The sequence below is a fragment of the Scylla paramamosain genome, chromosome 1 (assembly GCF_035594125.1).
Source record: "Scylla paramamosain isolate STU-SP2022 chromosome 1, ASM3559412v1, whole genome shotgun sequence".
Classification (NCBI taxonomy): Eukaryota; Metazoa; Arthropoda; class Malacostraca; order Decapoda; family Portunidae; genus Scylla; species Scylla paramamosain.
Window position 1 is genome coordinate 34,607,693 of NC_087151.1, and position 20,000 is coordinate 34,627,692.

Below are 20,000 nucleotides of genomic sequence, written 5' to 3' on the forward strand. Positions count from 1 at the left end.
CGCATTGAGCCGAGTTAAGCCAAGCCGAGGCGAGCCGAGTAGCGCCATGTAGCAGAAGCCAAACAGGAGTGAGTAAGTAGATGTTAGTGTGGATATGAATACGTAAATTAAAGCGCCGTCATTAACAGTGTACAGCCTTCAAGTTAAGGAGGTGCAGGATTTCAACATTTGTAAAACGTTCCTTGTGCCCTGGACCCGCCGCCGCCGCCACAGCCAGTACAGCACAGCGCAAGGCCGAGAGAAGAGAAGGGATAGATAGACGGGTGGTTTATACCGGCAAAACAGTGGTAATAAGAAGTAATGGTAATGCTAACGATGACTGATGTGAACGATAACAGAGAGAGAGAGAGAGAGAGAGAGAGAGAGAGAGAGAGAGAGAGAGAGAGAGAGAGAGAGAGAGAGAGAGAGAGAGAGAGAGAGAGAGTGTTAAACGATAAATATAAACATTGATGTATTTTTCTATTGCAACAGATTCCAGACCAGACGACCACAAGAAGAAGAAGAAGAAATAAAGAACGAGAGAGAGAGAGAGAGAGAGAGAGAGAGAGAGAGAGAGAGAGAGAGAGAGAGAGAGAGAGAGAGAGAGAGAGAGAGAGAGGTTTACACCGTCAAAACAGAGACAATGAGTAATGCTGATAATGAATAATAACAACGATAACAATGAAAAAGAAAGAAGAAAAAAGACGAGAAGAAAGATGAGCGAAGGAGGGAAGAAGGAAAATTAGAGAGAGAGAGAGAGAGAGAGAGAGAGAGAGAGAGAGAGAGAGAGAGAGAGAGAGAGAGAGAGAGAGAGAGAGAGAGAGAGGATAGACAAAACAATGATAATGAGTAATATAATGATGACAAACAATAACTCGAAAAGGAAAAAGAGGAAGACGAGATACAGAGAAAGAAAAAAAGGAAGGAATGAAGGAATGAAGAGAATAAACAGCCTCACCTTATACTAACAAAAAAAAAAAACAGTAATAACAAGCAATGACGATAATAAATAACCAGAAAAAGAGAAAAAAAATAAAAGCGACAGCAGGCGAGGAGAAAGTCAAGAAAATGAAAGTATGCACCGAAAAAAGACAAAAAAAAAAAAACAATAACAACGAAAAAGGAAGAGACAGACAGAGAGAGAGAGAAAGGGAGAAAGAGACACGAGGCGAGGAGAAAGGAGGAAGGCATGAGTGAGTGAGAGTGACGAAGGCGGTGACGGGGCGGGAGGAGAAGGCCCGTCACAGCTCATCCAAACAAATGTGAACCAGAATAGCGCTTTTTGTCTCGTTTATTGCAACATAAAGGCGCCAGACATGGGAAACACGCTCTCTCTCTCTCTCTCTCTCTCTCTCTCTCTCTCTCTCTCTCTCTCTCTCTCTCTCTCTCTCTCGCCGGTGCTATTAGTAGTCCACTACAGATAAGCTCTAAATTCTTCAGTTGACAGCTCGCTCAGACTCACGAGACTGATTAAATAGGTATGTAGTTAGTCAGTCCGTCAGTTGGTCCGTCTCTCTCTCTCTCTCTCTCTCTCTCTCTCTCTCTCTCTCTCTCTCTCTCTCTCTCTCTCTCTCTCTCTCTCTCTCTCTCTCTCTGGTCGTCTAGTGTGAAAGATGCTGCAATAGGAAAATGAAACATTGTTTATTTTATCGTTTCATTCTCTCTCTCTCTCTCTCTCTCTCTCTCTCTCTCTCTCTCTCTCTCTCTCTCTCTCTCTCTCTCTCTCTCTCTCTCGCTCAACCTCCTTAGCGCGTGTTTGCCAGACTGACCCGCGGCGCCTCAAGTGACTCAGCTTTCTTACTTCAATCATTTTTACAAGGTAGACACTCTTATAAAGATATTTCTTGTATAATCTTCTCTCACTTCCTTGATTCTTTCGTTTGCTGTGACGTTACATGTGAATTACTGCTCTCTCTCTCTCTCTCTCTCTCTCTCTCTCTCTCTCTCTCTCTCTCTCTCTCTCTCTCTACCAGTGTCTAAACATTTTTATATTTTCTCTATCATTCTTTCGCCTTTCCTTGATTCTCTCGTTTGCTGTGACGTTAATTTTGAATTACGGCTCTCCCTGCTGTCTTTTCCTCTCTCATAGTGTCTTCTGTCTCTCTCCTTCCCTCTCTCTCCGTGTCTTGCAAATATTTACTCTCAGGGCCTGTTGTTTGCACTATGACAGTCGTGGGGTTTGCGTTACCGTGTTTACAGGCAGGGAAGAGTCAATAAGGACATGCCTATAAAGCCTCATTATTATCAGATACTTGTTTCTCTCCCTCTCGTGGCGCGAGGTTGGGTTAAGCTTGGTAAGGGATTAGATACTTGGATCAACATTGCAGTGACGTTATGTATTTGTTCTCTCTCTCTCTCTCTCTCTCTCTCTCTCTCTCTCTCTCTCTCTCTCTAGGAAATTAACATCCATTTTCTTTCCTTTCTTAACTTGTACGACATTCTTTTTTTCTACAAGTGGATAGGAAATCTCTCTCTCTCTCTCTCTCTCTCTCTCTCTCTCTCTCTCTCTCTCTCTCTCTCTCTCTCCTGACGCGCACGGGATGTTTTTCACAGGCGGACAAGAGCGGTTCATGTAAAGTCTGGTTCCTGTTGACGTTTACGAGAACCTAGAGAACCACTTGGCGCGTCCCGACGACCACCACAACCACCACCACCACCCATCCCACCATAAACCTTCCCGCCCTACTGGGTTCACACACACACACACACACACACACACACACACACACACACACACACACACACACACACACACACACACACACACACACACACACACAACGTACTCGTAATTTCTCTCTTTCTTTCTCTCTGGTTATGATGGTGATGATAATGATGGTGATGATAAGGATAATGATGACAAGAGGTGATGGTTGTTGTAGTAGTAGTAGTAGTAGTAGTAGTAGTGATGGTGATAGTGATGGTGATGGTGATAGCGACAGTGAGAGTGATGGTGGTGGTGGTGGTGGTGGTGGTGGTGGTAACCATTAATGTCGTCGTAGTAACGTCAGTAATAGCATCAGTAGTAGTAGTAGTAGTAGTAGTAGTAGTAGTAGTAGTAGTAGTAGTAGTAGTAGTAGTAGTAGTAGTAGTAGTAGTAGTAGTAACAGAAGTAGTAGTAGTAGTAACAGAAGTAGTAGTAGTAGTAGTAGTAGTAGTAGTAGTAGTAGTAGTAGTAGTAGTAGTAGCAGTAGTAGTAGTAGTAGTAGTAGAAGAAAGAAGAAGAAGAAGAAGTTGTAGTAACAATAGTAGTAGCAGCAGTAGCAGCAGCAATAGCAGTAGTAATAGTAGCAGTAGTCGTAGTTATAGTAAGAGTAGTAGTAGGCAGTAGGTGTAGTGGTCGTACTGGTCGTAGTAGCAATAAAACAGAGAACAGCGCTATTTCTGCGGTGGTTGTGGTGATGGCAGAGGTACGCAGGTAGTAATAATGATGATAATTAAGAAGATAATGATGATAATAGAGACGGTGGTATAATGGTGATGGACGTGGCAGCGGTGGTGGTGGTGGTGGTGGTGTTGGAGGGTTCAGTGTTTACAAACAGAGGGGTGCGTCCACACGTGTAGGCGCCGAACAAAGGCTTTTCGCTTCTGGGCCTCACCCGCCAGGAAGTGAGGGCGGCTGGGCGGCGGGCGGAGGCTGGGGGCGGCTGTCTGAGGATAAACTATTGCTATCTACGCAGCACTTTCTTCCCCGCCACAAGCATGCAATTATGGTACGTATTTTGAGGCGTTTTGCTGCCGGTCTGGGAATGTTTTTCAAAAGCCAAGGATATGATCAGTCTGGGTTATCATGCATGTTTTTTTCTTGTCCGTTATTGACGCAGAATAATAACAAAAGGATCACGGAAACACCTAGAAATAGAATCTATTAAATAATCAACAGCGCCACGGAAACACCCTAAAAACCTCAATAACTACCTCAACAGCACATTAAACTAACATTATAATTACGAAGACAACCTTGAAAACCTAAATACCTTCAAAACGAGTCGAAAACACCCTTAAAGACCTCATTAACTTCAACACGAGCTGAAGCTAAAAATAAATAAATAAATAAATAAAAAAAAAACACGAAAACACCCTTGAAAACCCACATAACTTCCTCTAGACCAAGTTAAAGAGAGTTAGTACAAGTCCTTGAAACCCTTAGACTTTAACCCTTAAACTCCAACTTACAACAATCCCAATACACAAGAAAACAACAGAAGTATACAAGCACCTAAATGAATGAAAAGGGGTTAAAAGGATAGATTTTTCAATATTCAATGTCTGGAGGCGTCTACTGAGCATGAATTAATTAATGTCTTAGAGTGGCTTATGAATAATGAACAACGTATCAAAGAGCAGGGAAAGGATTGCGACACTAACCCTTTGTCTTGTGCGGAACTGAAGGTTTTGCGCACGAGGGACTCAACTTGACGCAACCCTCGGAACGACCTTCCATCATTACTTAAACGCAGGTAAGCTGAGATCAATTATCCTCGTCCTCCTTGCACCTTCCCACCCCTATCCCCACCACCACCACCACCACAACCTGAAACACTTGACAACAACACCCCAACACATTAGCGTCACTCCCTCTCTCTTCTCTCCGGCAACAGGTTTATCCATAAGAATCGTTTATTATTTTGGCTGCTGGTGGCGCTGTTGTTGTTGCTGTTGCTATTTTCTTCTTCGTATTCAAGTTTTCAATTGCTTCAGTCACTCCGCTGTTGTAAAGTCCGGGATCATTCCTTGCCGGGGAGTCGATTACCATGAACTGAGAACTTGTGAGTGATTAGTTAAGTACACGCAACGGCCGCGGGTGGTAGAGAGAGAGGGGAGGAGGAATGAGGAGAATGGAGTAGGAGGAAGAGGGAGGGTGTGTTTTGGTGAGAGTCCCCAGTGATTACTCCTTGTTTTCTTGCTTTCTCATGCTAATACATCTTACTCCTGCGGTCTGTGTGATGTTTTCTTTGGTGCGTTTAGCTTGTTTGTTCCTTCGTCCGTCCCGTTAAGTAGTTTGTTCTGCCCCCCCGCGGTTAGCCTCCTCTTCTCCCCGCTGTGGTTAATCTGCTAGTCTTCCATGAGGTCCTGCTGATGTTACTTCTCTCTCTCTCTCTCTCTCTCTCTCTCTCTCTCTCTCTCTCTCTCTCTCTCTCTCTCTCTCTCTCTGTGATATGCATATTCATTTATGTTCCTTGTTATTAACCCTCTTGTTCCTCCTCCTTATCCTGCTGGTGCTGAAGTTAATATGCTGTCTAATTTCTTAAAGTTAATTCTCTCTCTCGCCCTCTCACGCCTCTGTCTCATTCTCTGTGGGACTTGCATATTCATTTCTGTCCCTTGTTATTAACCTTCTTCTTTCTCTTTGTCCGGGTCTTGCTGTTGAAGTTATGAATGTGTTGTCTAATTTCTCCTTCCTGGTACGTAAGACTTGTTTCTTTGGCTTCCTCCCCATGCGTGATTTCACCTTTCTTTCTTTCTTTCTCTCTCTCTCTCCCATTAATCATTCTTCCTTCAATAACTCATGGTCTTTCTCCTCCCTGTGGGTACGCATTTCCTTCTCTGTCTCCTGATCCTTCATTTTCCTCCTTCCTTTTACCTTCTCTTCCTTCAATGTTTTTTCTTTTTCTCTCTCTATCTCTCTATCTTTACGGTTTGCTTATTTTCCTCTTAGTTCCTATTTTCTTCTTGTTCTAAACTGTTTATATTTTAATTTTTCGTCTCCTTGTGGTTCTTTATCCTTTCTTTTAATTAGTTTTCCTTCTTCTTTTAGTTCTTTGTCTATCTTTGTTCGTCCATCATTCCATCTTTTAGTTCCTCTTCCTTCTTTCTGTATCTTGTTCGCCCACCACCCGTTCTTTAAGCTCCTCTTTCTTCTTTCTGTCCTCTGTTTCTCCATCATTCCTTTTCTCTTAGTTCTTCTTCCTTCTTTATATCTCCTCTGTTCCTTTTTTTCAATCATCATTCCTTCTTTCAGTTCCTCTTCCTTCTCTTAGCTCATCATTCCTTCTTCATTAACCTTTCTTCTTTCTGTCTCCTCATTCATCTTCCCCTTACGATTCGCATGACCTAATTTTGCAGTTGTTCTTGGGGGTCAGCGTTACTTGGGTGTTGTGTGTGAGCTCAGGCAGGCATGCAGGCAGCGGCGGCAGCTGAGGCGGCGAGATGTCGGGACGATCATCAGCACGTGGCGGGTGGGGAGCGATTCACTGCTTGGCCAACAATAATTCACGGAGGAAAACATGTCTTATTTGTATGCCTGCCTCTGGGGCGGCCATTACTCATCGACACTCTCCGTAATGCTAGCCGTGTGCTGAAGACTCCATTGCTTAGCTTATTCACCGATATGCTCATCTATCACCACACACACACACACACACACACACACACACACACACACACACGAGCCGGCTTGCGCCCTCCACATAACCACCATCTTGAAGAAAAAAATTATGATAAATACAAAAATAAAAGCAACCTTCATTTTACCTGCATTTTTTTCTCTCTCCCTCCCTCCTTCACTTCTCCCGTATCCCCTCTCCCTCTCCTCTCTGCCACTAGTTATACACACACAAGCCCCCGCCTCCCACCCTCCTTCCCTCGCACCCTCGCCACCCACAGGCCCTCGGGAGACTGTCAGCAGCTGTTCCTCTCCCCGTCCCTCTTCCTCTGTCATCACCATCACAGCTCTGTCGTGGCTCGTTCATCCTCCCGTCATGGTAACTGTTGTCTCTCATGTGTGATGGCTGGACTGATATATTTGCATCCTCTCTCTCTCTCTCTCTCTCTCTCTCTCTCTCTCTCTCTCTCTCTCTCTCTCTCTCTCTCTCTCTCTCCACCCTTCCGCCTGGATACAACACAACAGCGGTGATCAGTTTGCTTTCTCCCCACCAAAATATATTAATTGCTTGTTGTCTTAAGACCAGCCTGGCCCGGCGCCGCACCAACCAGCAGCAACCTTACCCAGCGGGGCCTCAAACTACCCCTGACCGTCCCTTCCTCCCTCCTTCACTCCTTCTATCCTTCCTTCCTTCCTTTCCTGAGTCAAATACATCCTCCCTTTGTGTGTGCTTCCTTTCTTTTTTTTTTTTACTTTTCTTCCTTATAGGTCACTAACATTATTTTCCCTTCTTCTTTCTATCCTTCTATCCTTCCTTCCTTCCCTCCCTAAGATCCAACTACATCATCCCTTTGTATGTGCCTCCTTTCTTTATTTTTACTTTGCGTTCTTCCTTTCTGATTAATAACCGTCTCTCCCTTTATTCTTCTTCCCTTCTTTCCTTTTCCCTAAGAGTTACCATCACCCTTCATTTCTGCCTCCCATTTTTTACTCCTTACTCCAAATGTCTAGTATATTCCTTCTATTCCTTCTTCCTTGGTTTCTTCTACCTTTTCTTCCTTTCCTCCCCCCTTTCTCCTTCTGTTTCTTCTTTAGATCATCAATAAAGTTTCCTTTCATGTATCCTTTATTTACTGCTATCTTTTTTTTCCTTATCTCCTCCCTTCCTCCCTTCTTTATTGCTATTTTTCTATTGCTTCCTTCATCTAGTACAAATATATAAAGGATTTCTCAGCTTGTGGATTTTGAACAAAGGACTCGCAGAAGTAAATGAAAACAAAGTTACATACTGATCCTTTGACACAAATGGACAGTTCCCTTACATCTCTCTCTCTCTCTCTCTCTCTCTCTCTCTCTCTCTCTCTCTCTCTCTCTCTCTCTCTCTCTCTCTCTCTCTCTCACGACTCATTTCCCTCCTCTATTCTCTCCTGCTCTTTCTCTGTTCTGTCGTGTTCTTTCATACGTAATTCTCCCAGTTACGTAGATGACATCCTTACTGACAAGAAATTCCCTTATAGCATTCTGTAATGTACCGTAATGGTATCCAAAACTGCTTTTATTTAACCACCACCAGCACAGTCCTTACTATACGGTGTTCCTCAAGGTTGGCATCCTTACTGACTGTGTGGCATTCTCTAATACACCCCCTATTCTATCCATACTGTGTTTATTTGCCCTTAAGCACAAGACACCTCCCTTGTAGACCAAAAGACCTCCTGGTATTTGCTATTTATGTGTTTTATGTAATCCTCTCGCTCCTTAGGCAGCAAAGGACACCATTCTCTTCCCTGAATTCTTCCGTCCCTTGAGAAAACTAAAGGCTCTACTTACCTCCCTCGTTCTCTTAAGTCTCTCTCTTCTTCTTCCCTATCTCACTTCCTTCGTTCACTCAAGTCCCTCTCTTCTCCTTGCCTTTCTCACTTTCCTCGTTCCCATATGTCTCTCTCTTCTTCTTCTTCTTCTTCTTCTTCCCTTCCTCACTTCCCTGGTTCCCTTAACTCTATCTTCGCTCCTTGCCTTATTTTCTCACTTCCCTCGTTTCCTTACGTCTATCTTTGTTTCTTTTTCCACTTCTCTGGTATTTTAAGTCTGTCTTTGCTCATTCCCTTTCTCGTAACAGCTGCTGAATGCACTTAGTCATCTTTCTTTACCTTATAATTCTCCTTCTCTCTTTCTCTATTTGCTTCGTACCTGCCCAAAGTACCTTCCCTCCATTCTCTATCTCTCTCCTTCACTTCTCCCTTCTCCTAATTCCATCTTTCCCTCCCTCTAGGCAGTAAACCATCCCATCGCTACCCTTCCCTCCTTCATTCTTAACCAAAAACACAGCCTCTCCCTAGACTACTAATCATTCTCTCTCTTCCATCCTTCATCCTGGCCGAGCTATGACTCTCTCTCTCTCTCTCTCTCTCTCTCTCTCTCTCTCTCTCTCTCTCTCTCTCTCTCTCTCTCTCTCTCTCTCTCTCTCCTCATCTACGTTACGAAGAGTACAAAAGTTAAGTGGTTGTCAATGTCTTGTTTGTTTTCATTAATAGGTATTTTTATAATCTTTTCCTTCCTTCCTTTAGTTTCTTTCAGCGGGGAACATCTGCGAGTGGGTAATCATGCAAGTGAATAAGTAGATAAATAACAGAGTAAAATTCTTATCTCGTCGCCCTAAGTCCTCCAAGATCCCTACTCCCCCTAAAGACGGATGACCATAACCGTAGTACACATACGAGTCATCACACACACACACACACACACACACACACACACACACACACACACACACACACACACACACAGACTCGCCAAAACATGCAAACTCATGCAAGTGAACTGAGTGCGTGGAGGAGTAGGGAGGACGAGGAGGCAGGAGGGGAGGAGGGAGAGAGGGAGGAAGCCAGCGTGCAGGTGCAGTGCTTGTAACAAACTCACGTCCGTCCACACACTCCCGCCCAAACAACCCGCCGCTCCCGCCACACTTTCCGTACGCCGCGACGCTGCAGCCCAGACTTCCTCATTCCTCCTCTGCCCAAACAACACTTAGGGAGAGAAGCATCTGGGGATTTCCGGAACTAAGACACTTCTCCAACTTCGGATAATCCTTTTAGCCCATTTTCTTTTGAGACTGGCATTTCAGTGGTCCCTTTTATTTATTTATTTTTTTTCTAATATTGTTTTGTTTCCCTAGGCCAGTGACACTCACATAAAATGAAAAACTGCCCGAATTGCACCAAAAGAGAGGAGAGTCTGGATATCTTCGGAAATAAACTGACCTCTTTCCGACCTTTTTAAGGGGAAAACATCAAATTAACAGGTTTTCCCACACCTTTTTAGTGTTCTTGGCCAGCCTCCATGCATACAAGAAGGGGAAAAAACGCACACTCAGATGGTGGAGCAGCGGCACAGGTAACCAGGCGCCAGGTACGAGTATATCAGGTGCCAGACAGGTTACCCCCGCCACACCTCTTCCCACGTAACACTCCCAGAAACATCTCTATGTAAACACATCACAACAATCAACGGCCAGGCGTCCTTGGCTCCGCCCGTCAGCACTCTTCGGCCACTGAGCGTCGCACACACACCTCCGATCGCAACCAATCACAGAGTCCCGCGTCGATTCTCGTGGTGCATCAGTCGGACTAAAACAATAGACCCAGGGAGCAAAACATTTCTTAATCTTCGCGCTCAGACAAAACATATGGTAGATTTTTTTTTTAAGGCAAAAAAGCAAAGAATAATGCGAATATATTGCCTACGTAGTGTTGTGCAAACAAAAATAAAATATTCTAAAAAAAAAGGTAAAATTAAAAAGAAAAAATGAGAGGAAATTATGACTTTATCTCTCCTTTCCACATATGAAAAAGAAAAAAGTTCTATCATTCCATTGGCTGTTTCTGGTAATGTTGGGGAAAAATAAGGAAAAAATGCACCTACGTGATGAAAAGAAATTGCTGTTTTCTGGATACGAATCAAAACATTCGTTCACATTCTCACAAAAACGAATGACAAATTTCGAGTTTCTAAGAGAGTTTCACGAGACGATTTTTCCAGACTACACAAAACATACAAATATGAGCACAGAATAAAAAAAATGCACGTGTAAATGAACATCTAAATACGTAAAGAGACTTAAAAAAAAAAAAACATTCATTCGTTCACATCTCCGCAAATTGGAGACGATTCTCCAGGAAAATAAAAAAATAGAAAATAGATATAACAGATAAATAGATAAATACATAAATAAATAAATAAATAAATAAAAGCAAACAAATAAATAAAAATACGCGTGAACCAATAAACGGACACTATTTTCGAAACCTCAGTGTCTCGTTGACGGCTCGAGCGACGGACGGAGATGGCGGTGGGTGGGTAGGACGTCTGGCAGCATCGTGCGGTGCAGGCTGCATGCAGGCGGCCGTGCAGCCAGCCGCGGGAGGCACACACAGCACAGACGGTCATAGGAGAGAGAGAGAGAGAGAGAGAGAGAGAGAGAGAGAGAGAGAGAGAGAGAGAGAGAGAGATTCGGAGGGAGATGGGTGCTGCGTACAATGCTAATTAACAACAACTGGGTGCTGGTGCAATTAAAGGAAAACACAAGGGGGGGAGAGAGAGAGAGAGAGAGAGAGAGAGAGAGAGAGAGAGAGAGAGAGAGAGAGAGAGAGAGAGAGAGAGAGAGAGAGAGAGAGAGAGAGAGATGCACAATGACAGCAGGAGAGACTGAAGGAAGTGAACGAGAGAGAAAAGGGAAGAGGAAAAGACTAAAAGGAAAAGGAGGAGGAGGAGGGCACGACGCAACGCGAGGGAAGGGACGCACTGGGGCCGCGTCGGGGGGTTTGTTGGGGCGGCCTGCGGGCGTGGCGGTGGACAGGGACAGGAGAGTATTACGAGACTCCTCCCTGGCAGGATTCGACACCACCTCCTTCCCCGACTTGCCTTCTCCTGCTGGTGGCGTCGCCGTCCTGGGGGCCTCACGGATCCGGTCTACTCGCAGGCCGGAGGAGGGGGAGGAGGAGGAGGAGGAGGAGGAGAGGAAGGGGAGGAGGAGAAAAGGAAAGAACAATGGTAATTTTAATATTGGTACAAGGAGGTAATGTTAGCAGGATAGTAATAGGTACAGGAAGAGGAGGAGGAGGAGGAGGAGGAGGAGGAGGAGGAGGAGGAGGAGGAGGAGGAGGAGGAGGAGGAGGAGGAGGAGGAGGAGGAGCATGCCGTGAAGATTATTCAAAAGAGCGAGAGAAAGTTGACAACGAGAGAGAGAGAGAGAGAGAGAGAGAGAGAGAGAGAGAGAGAGAGAGAGAGAGAGAGAGAGAGAGAGAGAGAGAGAGAGAGAGAGAGAGAGAGAGGTGACGGTGGAGAGGAGGAAACAATTGAGGTGCAGTTAGTACACAAAAATCAACAATCCACACTCTCCACACACAATTATCAAAGTGCACTAAACTATTTGTGTCTGGAAAGGAAAAAAAAATTCTGCAAGCAACACACAATAACTTTAAGGAAAAAAAAAAGAAAAAAAAATCATATACTTAATTTACTGTCCTCTTACGTACCTGACCCTGTTCCCCTTTTTCTTCCCCTTCTTTTCTTAACTTACCTTTCCCATATCCACATCCTATTTCTTCTTCCCCATCTCTTTATTCCTTACTTCTATCCCTATATTCTGTTTTTTTTCCCATTTAACTTTTCCTTTTCCCATACCTCCCTTTCCTGATCCTTCTTCTTCTCCTTACCTCTATTTAATCATTACTTCTATTCATATCTCGTTTTTCAATCTTAATTTCTCTTTTCTGCCTTGTTCCCCTGTTTACTTTTTTTTATTTTTGCTTATTTTCTATCCTCTTCTTTTCTCCTTAAACCTGTCCTGTTACCATTTTTAGCGTGATACTTTTCCCTTCCTTCCTTCCTTCCTTATTTTGCTTATTTCCAAATTTCCTTAGTCTTTATCAGCTCCTATTCTCTCACCGCTTCGCTTCCTATTCTTTCTTCCCTTCTTATTCCCTTTCCTGACCTATCTAGCCTTCCCTATGCAACTCCTATCATCCCGTCCTCGCTTTCCATTTCTAATCCTCTCATTTTCTATTTGCTACCTCCTCTACACACACACACACACACACACACACACACACACAGACACACACTAACAGGAGCGTCCACGAATCAAAGAATGATCCTCGCCTTGCCACACGCCCAAACGCCCCTTCGCGACTGGTACATATTAAAAATGAATTCAAAGAAGGCACTCAAGAGATCATTTCCTAGATACGGCTGAAGAGGTCATTTCCTAGATAACGATACCTTTCTAGGATATCTGTCATCGTAAGCTTAATATAATCCTTTTAACCGCACTAACTACTTATTATTGGCAGAGTCGAAGTGAGTCGAAGTGAGGACGTGCTACTGAAGGAGTTAAAAATTTTCATAACCAGTCGTTGCTGTTCTCTTATTTCCATCTCGGTTATTATCATTCACTTTGTATTATTCATTTATTGAGTGGCTGGTCCGTTCTCTGCCACGACGCCACGACACAGCTTACATCCTTGACTTTTCAGCTTCAGGACGCCAAAAGCTATGCGAGGATACCGTGGACTTCAACTACTCCTCCTCCTCCTCCTCCTCCTCCTCCTCCTCCTCCTTCTCCTCCTCCTCCTCCAAGCATCTTCTCAAGTGGTTAGGTTGGTGAGCCGTGCGGTTCTGGATGTAAGTAGTTTATGCAACCACTCCACCGCCTCCTCCGCCTCCACCTTCCTTACCTCCTACTCCACTATCACCTTCCCCTCCGCCTCCTCTTCCTTATCCTCTTCCTCCTCCTACCTTTCCTCTTTCTCCACTACCATTATCTCCTACCTTTCCTCTTCATCCTCCTTTACTAAATCAACGCCTCCGCCACCTTCTCTCCCTCCTCCTCCTCCTCCTCCTCCTCCTCCTCCTACTTTTCCTCTTTCTCCATCACTACCATCATCCACCTTTCCTCTTTCTCCTCCTTCACTAAATCAACGCCTCCTCACCTTATCTTCCTCCTCCTCCTCCTCCTCCTCCTCCTCCTCCTCCTATATTCCCTTTCTCCACCACCAACATCATCTCCTACCTTTCTCCTTCCCCCATCAAATCTTTTCTCCCTCCTCCTCCTCCTCCTCCTCCCAACAAGTCTTCCTCCTCCACTTCCCCTCCGTGCATTGCTACCTTCTCCAACACCGCCACGCTCTCTCTCTCTCTCTCTCTCTCTCTCTCTCTCTCTCTCTCTCTCTCTCTCTCTCTCTCTCTCTCTCTGAACTGGCGAGGAAGGGGCAGGTAGAGGGAGGTGTTAGTGAGAATGATGAAGGAATACATGACGAGGGTGGGGCGGGGCGGGGCGCCGCTGGGAGGAGTGGGTGGAGGCGAAGGTATCCTAACATCACTGGACGCTCCTGTTTTTGTTTTTTTCTTCATTGTTATTTTTTTTTTCTCTCTTTCTACCTTTCTATGTTCTTTCTTTCTTGTGGTGTCTCTATTCACCCTTCCTCTCTCCTCTCCTCTCGTCTCCTCTTTCGTTTTCTTTCCTAATAAGTATCTCTCATTCAGTTCCACTCCTCTGTTGTTTCCCCTACACTATCCTTCTCCTCCTCCCTCTCCTTCTCCCTCAACTCCCCTCCTTCCATCTCACTCTTCTATACAAACTACCTTCCCCTTCTCACTTTCCCCTCCCTTTTTCCTCTTCCTTATATGTCCTTCTTCCTTCATGTAACTAAATCTTACTAACTAACCACTCTCTCTCTCTCTCTCTCTCTCTCTCTCTCTCTCTCTCTCTCTCTCTCTCTCTCTCTCTCTCTCTCTCTCTCTGATCTATCCTATAACTACTACCTTCCGCTTTCCCTCATAACTACTACCACCTTCTCCCTCCTCTCCCTTCCTCCCCCTTGTCTACCATTATCTACCCTTTAACTACCATCATCCTCTCTTCCTCTTTTTCTCCCCCTCTTACCTGGACACGTCGGTAGTGTGCCAAACTTGACGGTGTCCGGGATGGGGATGCCGTCCAGACTGGAGCACCAGCAGTAGTGAGTGAAGTTGTGGCACTGCAGGGGGGCGTAAGAGCCGTCCTCCAGGCAGTTGGGGACGTACACATGCTCCCCTTTGGCTATCTGTTCCTGTCGCGCCCGCTTCTCATCCTTGCACTTCTCCTCCACTGTGTTTGTGTGTTGGGTGTGTTGGGTGGGTGGGGGGTGGGTGAAAAGTGTTGTGGGGGATGAAGTGAGGAACGTGTGGGTGTGTTGGGGAGGGATGTTGGTGTGTGTGGGTGTGGGTGTGTTGGGGAGCGTGTGGTGTGGGGTGTGGTGCGTGTTGATGCGAGGGAGAAAAGTAAGTTGCATTAAAATATTTGGTAAGGGAATGAACACGTTAAAGGTTCAGTGTATAATATCCAAGTTTTTTTTTTTTTTTTTTTTTTTTTTTTAAGGATTTCAAACATACATTCTCATCAAAGGCACTCGTGAATATGTCTCCACACACACACACACACACACACACACACACACACACACACACACACACACACACACACACACACACACACACCTGAGCGCAAACAAACACCCACCTACACTCATTTTATATACTTCCCTTAAGAGAACTAACCGGTATATTTAAAGAAGAAAGTTTAAATATTACTTCACCTGTCGTTCCAGTCTTGTACATAAGAAATAACAACACAACACAACAGGTATAAACGAAGGCCAGACCAAAAGGAAAGAGCTACACAACGAAACATGAGAACGAGAAAGAAAAAAAATATATCAAAACGTTAAAAAAGAGCACAAAGATAGATGAGCAACAGGTATGATATTCTAAACTACCTGGCGATACGTCAAAAAATAAGGACAGGTATCGGCGAGATTCGAACGCGGGTCACGACGAGCATGGCTCCGCAACCTCACCCCAGTAACACGACCCGCCTCGGTGACTGACAACATTACTGTGGTGTCCTGGGTTTTAAAATGTGAGAGATAAGCCACAGCCGCCGCCCTCCGCGACACACAACACCAGCTGCATGCGAGGAAGAGGAGGAGGAGGAGGAGGAGGAGGAGGAGGAGGAACACAAAGCAAGAACAAACAACAGGAAGATCTCTGACCCTCATGAAGATGTTTGTGATAAAGTATGCAATACCTAGTGTAAAGTGTGAGGAGGAGGAGGAGGAGGAGGAGGAGGAGGAGGAGGAGGAGGAGGAGGAGGAGGAGGAGGAGGAGGAGGAGGAAGAAGAAGAAGAAGAAGAAGAAGAAGAAGAAGAAGAAGAAGAAGAAGAAGAAGAAGAAGAAGAAGAAGAAGAAGAAGAAGTAGTTGTTTACTTAAGAAGTTTATCTAAAAATACAACACAGTATTTTCCTTCTTCATAACCGAGAGGATCCCCGCGTCGAGAGAGAGAGAGAGAGAGAGAGAGAGAGAGAGAGAGAGAGAGAGAGAGAGAGAGAGAGAGAGAGAGAGAGAGAGAGAGAGAGAGAGAGAGAGAAAGTTAGACACGCCCTGTAGGTAATGAGTTTGGTGTTTGTTCAGGCAATTACTAACGTTTCCTTTGACTTTACGACACACGGGGGCAGCGGGGCACCGGCGTCCGTCTGTCTGAGCGAGGGGCTAATAAGGCCGCACTCACAATATGCATGTATCTTTCCTCAACCTAACTTGGTGAGGGATTAGTATGGATAATAAGAGTGGTAGATGAATGGAACGTATCAGACTCAGTAATCAGACTGTTAGTATAGTAATCAGACTGTTAGTATAGAGTCAATAGGAAGATTTCAAACATTAAAATATATTCATGGACAGGGATGACAGGTGGAAATAGATTTAGAAAATAGGGAGCTTTGAAAGATTTAGGTGTATTCATGGATATGGGATGACAGGTGAAGACAGATTGGCATGTACAGGGACTGACACGTGTAGCATGATGGCTTCTTGCAGCTTCCCTCGTTTTCTAATGCTCTTATGAAAGTGAATTCGTGTTAATCTGTATACTTATGTTTGCATGAAGTGGTGCTGAGTGTTTTTGTCTGTCTTTTCCAAGTGTTCCGATAACGTGCCTATGTGTCTGTCTATCTCTGTTTTATCATGCAATATTCTGATACTACTTTTATCTGTCTGTCTACCTGTCTCGTTACGTGTTCTGATCCAGGGCTTATGTGTCTTTGTCTGTCTGTCTGTCTGTCTGTCTTGTCAGGCGTTTTTTCTTATATAATGTTTCACAATGTTTACTTTTTATGTTTGCGTTTCATTGTATCTACAACAACTAATATTTTATTCAGTAATGTTACTGTTTATTATTGTTTGTTACTAAGTGTATGTAACCGAAAATTATGATCAATAAATAATTACATAATTACCTCTCTCTCTCTCTCTCTCTCTCTCTCTCTCTCTCTCTCTCTCTCTCTCTCTCTCTCTCTCTCTCTCTCCTTTACCTCATAATTTATTATCACATTCAAACTATCACATTCTTTTCCTGTTAACACAACCTTCTATCTCTTCCACTCAATGCTGTACTTAAGAAGTAATGCCTGGAGCCACTCACTGCTCGCCTCACCCCTCAGCAAACTTCTAAGTGCCGGGAACACGAGGTGCGAGGGCTGGCCAGTGTGAAAATGAGGCGATGAAGACGTTTCAGTGAAAGTTAAGAATGTTTTCGACGAGAGAGAGAGAGAGAGAGAGAGAGAGAGAGAGAGAGAGAGAGAGAGAGAGAGAGAGAGAGAGAGAGAGAGGGAGTAGGAATGGTTTTATATTTCCTAATGGACGATGATAATAAAGGAGATAATCATATATGTTGTAATTAGGGTAAGTGCATTTAAGTGTAATTATATCATCATTAGAAACAACGTCCGTCCGACTGACTAACTGACTGACTGGGTGACTGACACACACACACACACACACACACACACACACACACACAGATGACTATTGTGATGATTAATATTATCTGATTATGTGCAAATACAGGAAATGTAATACTAGTGTGTGTGTGTGTGTGTGTGTGTGTGTGTGTGTGTGTGTCATGTGTGTACTGTGTGTGTGCGTGAGTCACCGGGTATGAGTCACCGCCACCACCGCGAGTCGATCCACTGGCAAGGTAAGACAACATCGCGCGCGCGCGCGCACACACACACACACACACACACACACACACACACACACACACACACACACACACACACACACACACACACACACACGAGTAGATAGGTAAATAAATAGATTGACAGATATATAAATAGACAGGCACATAGATAGATAGACGGAATAGATAGATAGATAGACAGAGATAAATAACTACAGCCAACACTTAATAAACAGAAAATGAATAAGAGTAAGCATAAGGTGACTAAAAAAAAAAATAACACCATCTCTACAAAAAAAACACATAGAAAAAAACCTAACACTATATATAAAGACTAAAGCCTGTCTACGTTCTATCTAATCAACTCAACACGTCCATCCCTTGTTGCAGCACAAAATCAACTTCCCTATGTACTCTTGCTACACCTCATCTCCTCAGTCCTTGTATGGGAATCCTATCACTGTCACTCAAGCTCGCTCCCTCATTCTCGTGTCTCTTCCGCTACATCCTCACCTCCGCCGCAGACGCATTGTTTCAACACGCTTTAGTCCCTCTGCTCACACGTCTCTTCGTCATTCATAACCAACATAACCACACTATGACGCGCCCCACTACTGTGCTATGCTGACTCACTCCTACCTCTGTTGTGGTGCTGAATGGCTGGGCCACTGACTAAGTGTGTTTCTAGCTGAGTAACTGACTTTACTGACTCACTGACTGATTCACTGGTTTTGTTTTTCGGTTTTTTTGTATTGGGTGATAGTTTGAAAGGTAGTAAAATAATGAAGTAAATTAAATTAAAAAAAACAAGGAAGTCTGCTCAAATGGCATTCTCAAAAAAAGAAAATGGGGATAGAGAATGTATTACGTTTATTTATGTATTTTTACTTCTTTTTCAAACGAGTCCAAAGAAATAGATAAATAAGAAATAAGTAAACAAAAATAAAATAAGGAAAATTTAAAAAATCCTTATTTTGATATATACACTCCTTTAAAAAATAATTCTACTTCAGTTTACTTCATTTTTTTAAATTATTTCTTTATTTTCTTTTTTTTTATTTTTATTCGTTGGCATCTAAATATGCTTACTCTCTTCTTTAGTTCACGATTTCCTTGTGTCTTTATCTTCTATTATTTCTTTCTTTCTTCTTCAGTATTTTTTTCTTTCTTTTTTTTTTTTTTTTTACTCCTTGTCTAGACACTTTATTTTCCCCTACTTTATTACTACATTATTTCTTTTCTAATCTATTGACTCTCCTTTTCCTTATCTCTCTCTCTCTCTCTCTCTCTCTCTCTCTCTCTCTCTCTCTCTCTCTCTCTCTCTCTCTCTCTCTGCATGGATCGTTAAAGTTGATTTGTGTATACCAAGTCACGCTCAACTGTGTGTGTGTGTGTGTGTGTGTGTGTGTGTGTGTGTGTGTGTGTGTGTGTGTGTGTGTGTGTGTGTGTGTGTGTGTGTGTGTGTCTCACTTTGTTTCTCTGTCTGTCTGTCCATCTTTGTCTCAGTCTGTCTGTCTGTCTCATTTGCTAGTTAGTGTCCTTGGCTGTCTGTCTGTCTGTCTGTTTCACTGTCTGTCTGTCTAAGTCACACTATCGGCATCGGAAGTTTTTACACAACACGATCAATACACCGAGAGAGAGAGAGAGAGAGAGAGAGAGAGAGAGAGAGAGAGAGAGAGAGAGAGAGAGAGAGAGAGAGAGAGAGAGAGAGAGAGAGGAAAGTTACGAAACCTTGCACTTCTAACCTAACTAGTATTGGATTTCTTTCTGCCTGTTTTTCTTCTCCCTTCCCTTCTAACATATACATCCTATTAATTAAAGCATCTAGTCTAAGAGGTTCCTGCTTGTTTATATTTACGTGTACCCTGCGCCAGTACACTGCGTCACGGGGGCTTCATTAGTGGAAGTGATGACTACAAAGACTGATCAATTTTAGTGGACCGCTGCGTGAGGATAATACGGCGCCGCTAATTAAGAGGGAGGGAAAAAGCATCGTTCAGTTTTATGGTCAAGCGAAACGGGAGGTAATAAAAACGTTAAAAAGTTGGGGAGAGTTGCAATAATTCATTTCAGGCCTCCCCGTAATTTTTGGATATTCTCTTAGACAATTCTCTTTTAGGGCTGGCATCGTTAGAGGACTTTTTTTCAGTCTTAAAACAGAGAGAGAGAGAGAGAGAGAGAGAGAGAGAGAGAGAGAGAGAGAGAGAGAGAGAGAGAGAGAGAGAGAGAGAGAGAGAGAGAGAGAGAGAGAGAGAGAGAGAGAGAGAGAGAGAGAAAACGGCCTCTCGCATTACTAAGGTAGGATGAAAACTTGTATTCTTAAAATGTCTCAAATTCTGATAAGGACTATTTTTAAAGGCCACAGAGATGATCAGGAGAGTCCTCACGATGTCTTTCTTTTCTCTCATGAATGGTGTAGTCCTTGTTAAACTGTCACTAAAATCATTAAATCTTGAAAACCTTCCCCAAAAAGACTTCCACTTGAGTGTGTTAAAAGTAGTCGCAATAAAACACGGAGATTGAGAATACGAACCGAAAAAGGTTAAATAAGTAGAGTTTTGTACAGCGAGACAGCGAATGGAAAGTGCTGGACGTGCAGGTTTAGATGGAGGGTTTGCCACGTGTAGGCCTGATGG

General features: G+C 43.8%; 1 protein-coding gene across 4 annotated transcripts in view; it reads right to left on the reverse strand.

Annotated features, from left to right (window-relative positions):
- Window positions 1-20,000, reverse strand: part of LOC135104539 (SPARC-related modular calcium-binding protein 1-like) — a 150,685-nt gene that overhangs the window by 56,351 nt on the left and 74,334 nt on the right. For 3 of the 4 annotated variants that reach the window (XM_064012122.1, XM_064012130.1, XM_064012114.1), the window contains 2 exons: window positions 14,247-14,450; window positions 11,225-11,272 (listed from right to left, as the gene is read on the reverse strand). In XM_064012122.1, the coding sequence (XP_063868192.1) occupies window positions 11,225-11,272; window positions 14,247-14,450 (252 nt within the window). The remainder of the gene's footprint in view (window positions 1-11,224; window positions 11,273-14,246; window positions 14,451-20,000) is intronic. The other variant, XM_064012129.1, reaches the window with a different exon arrangement.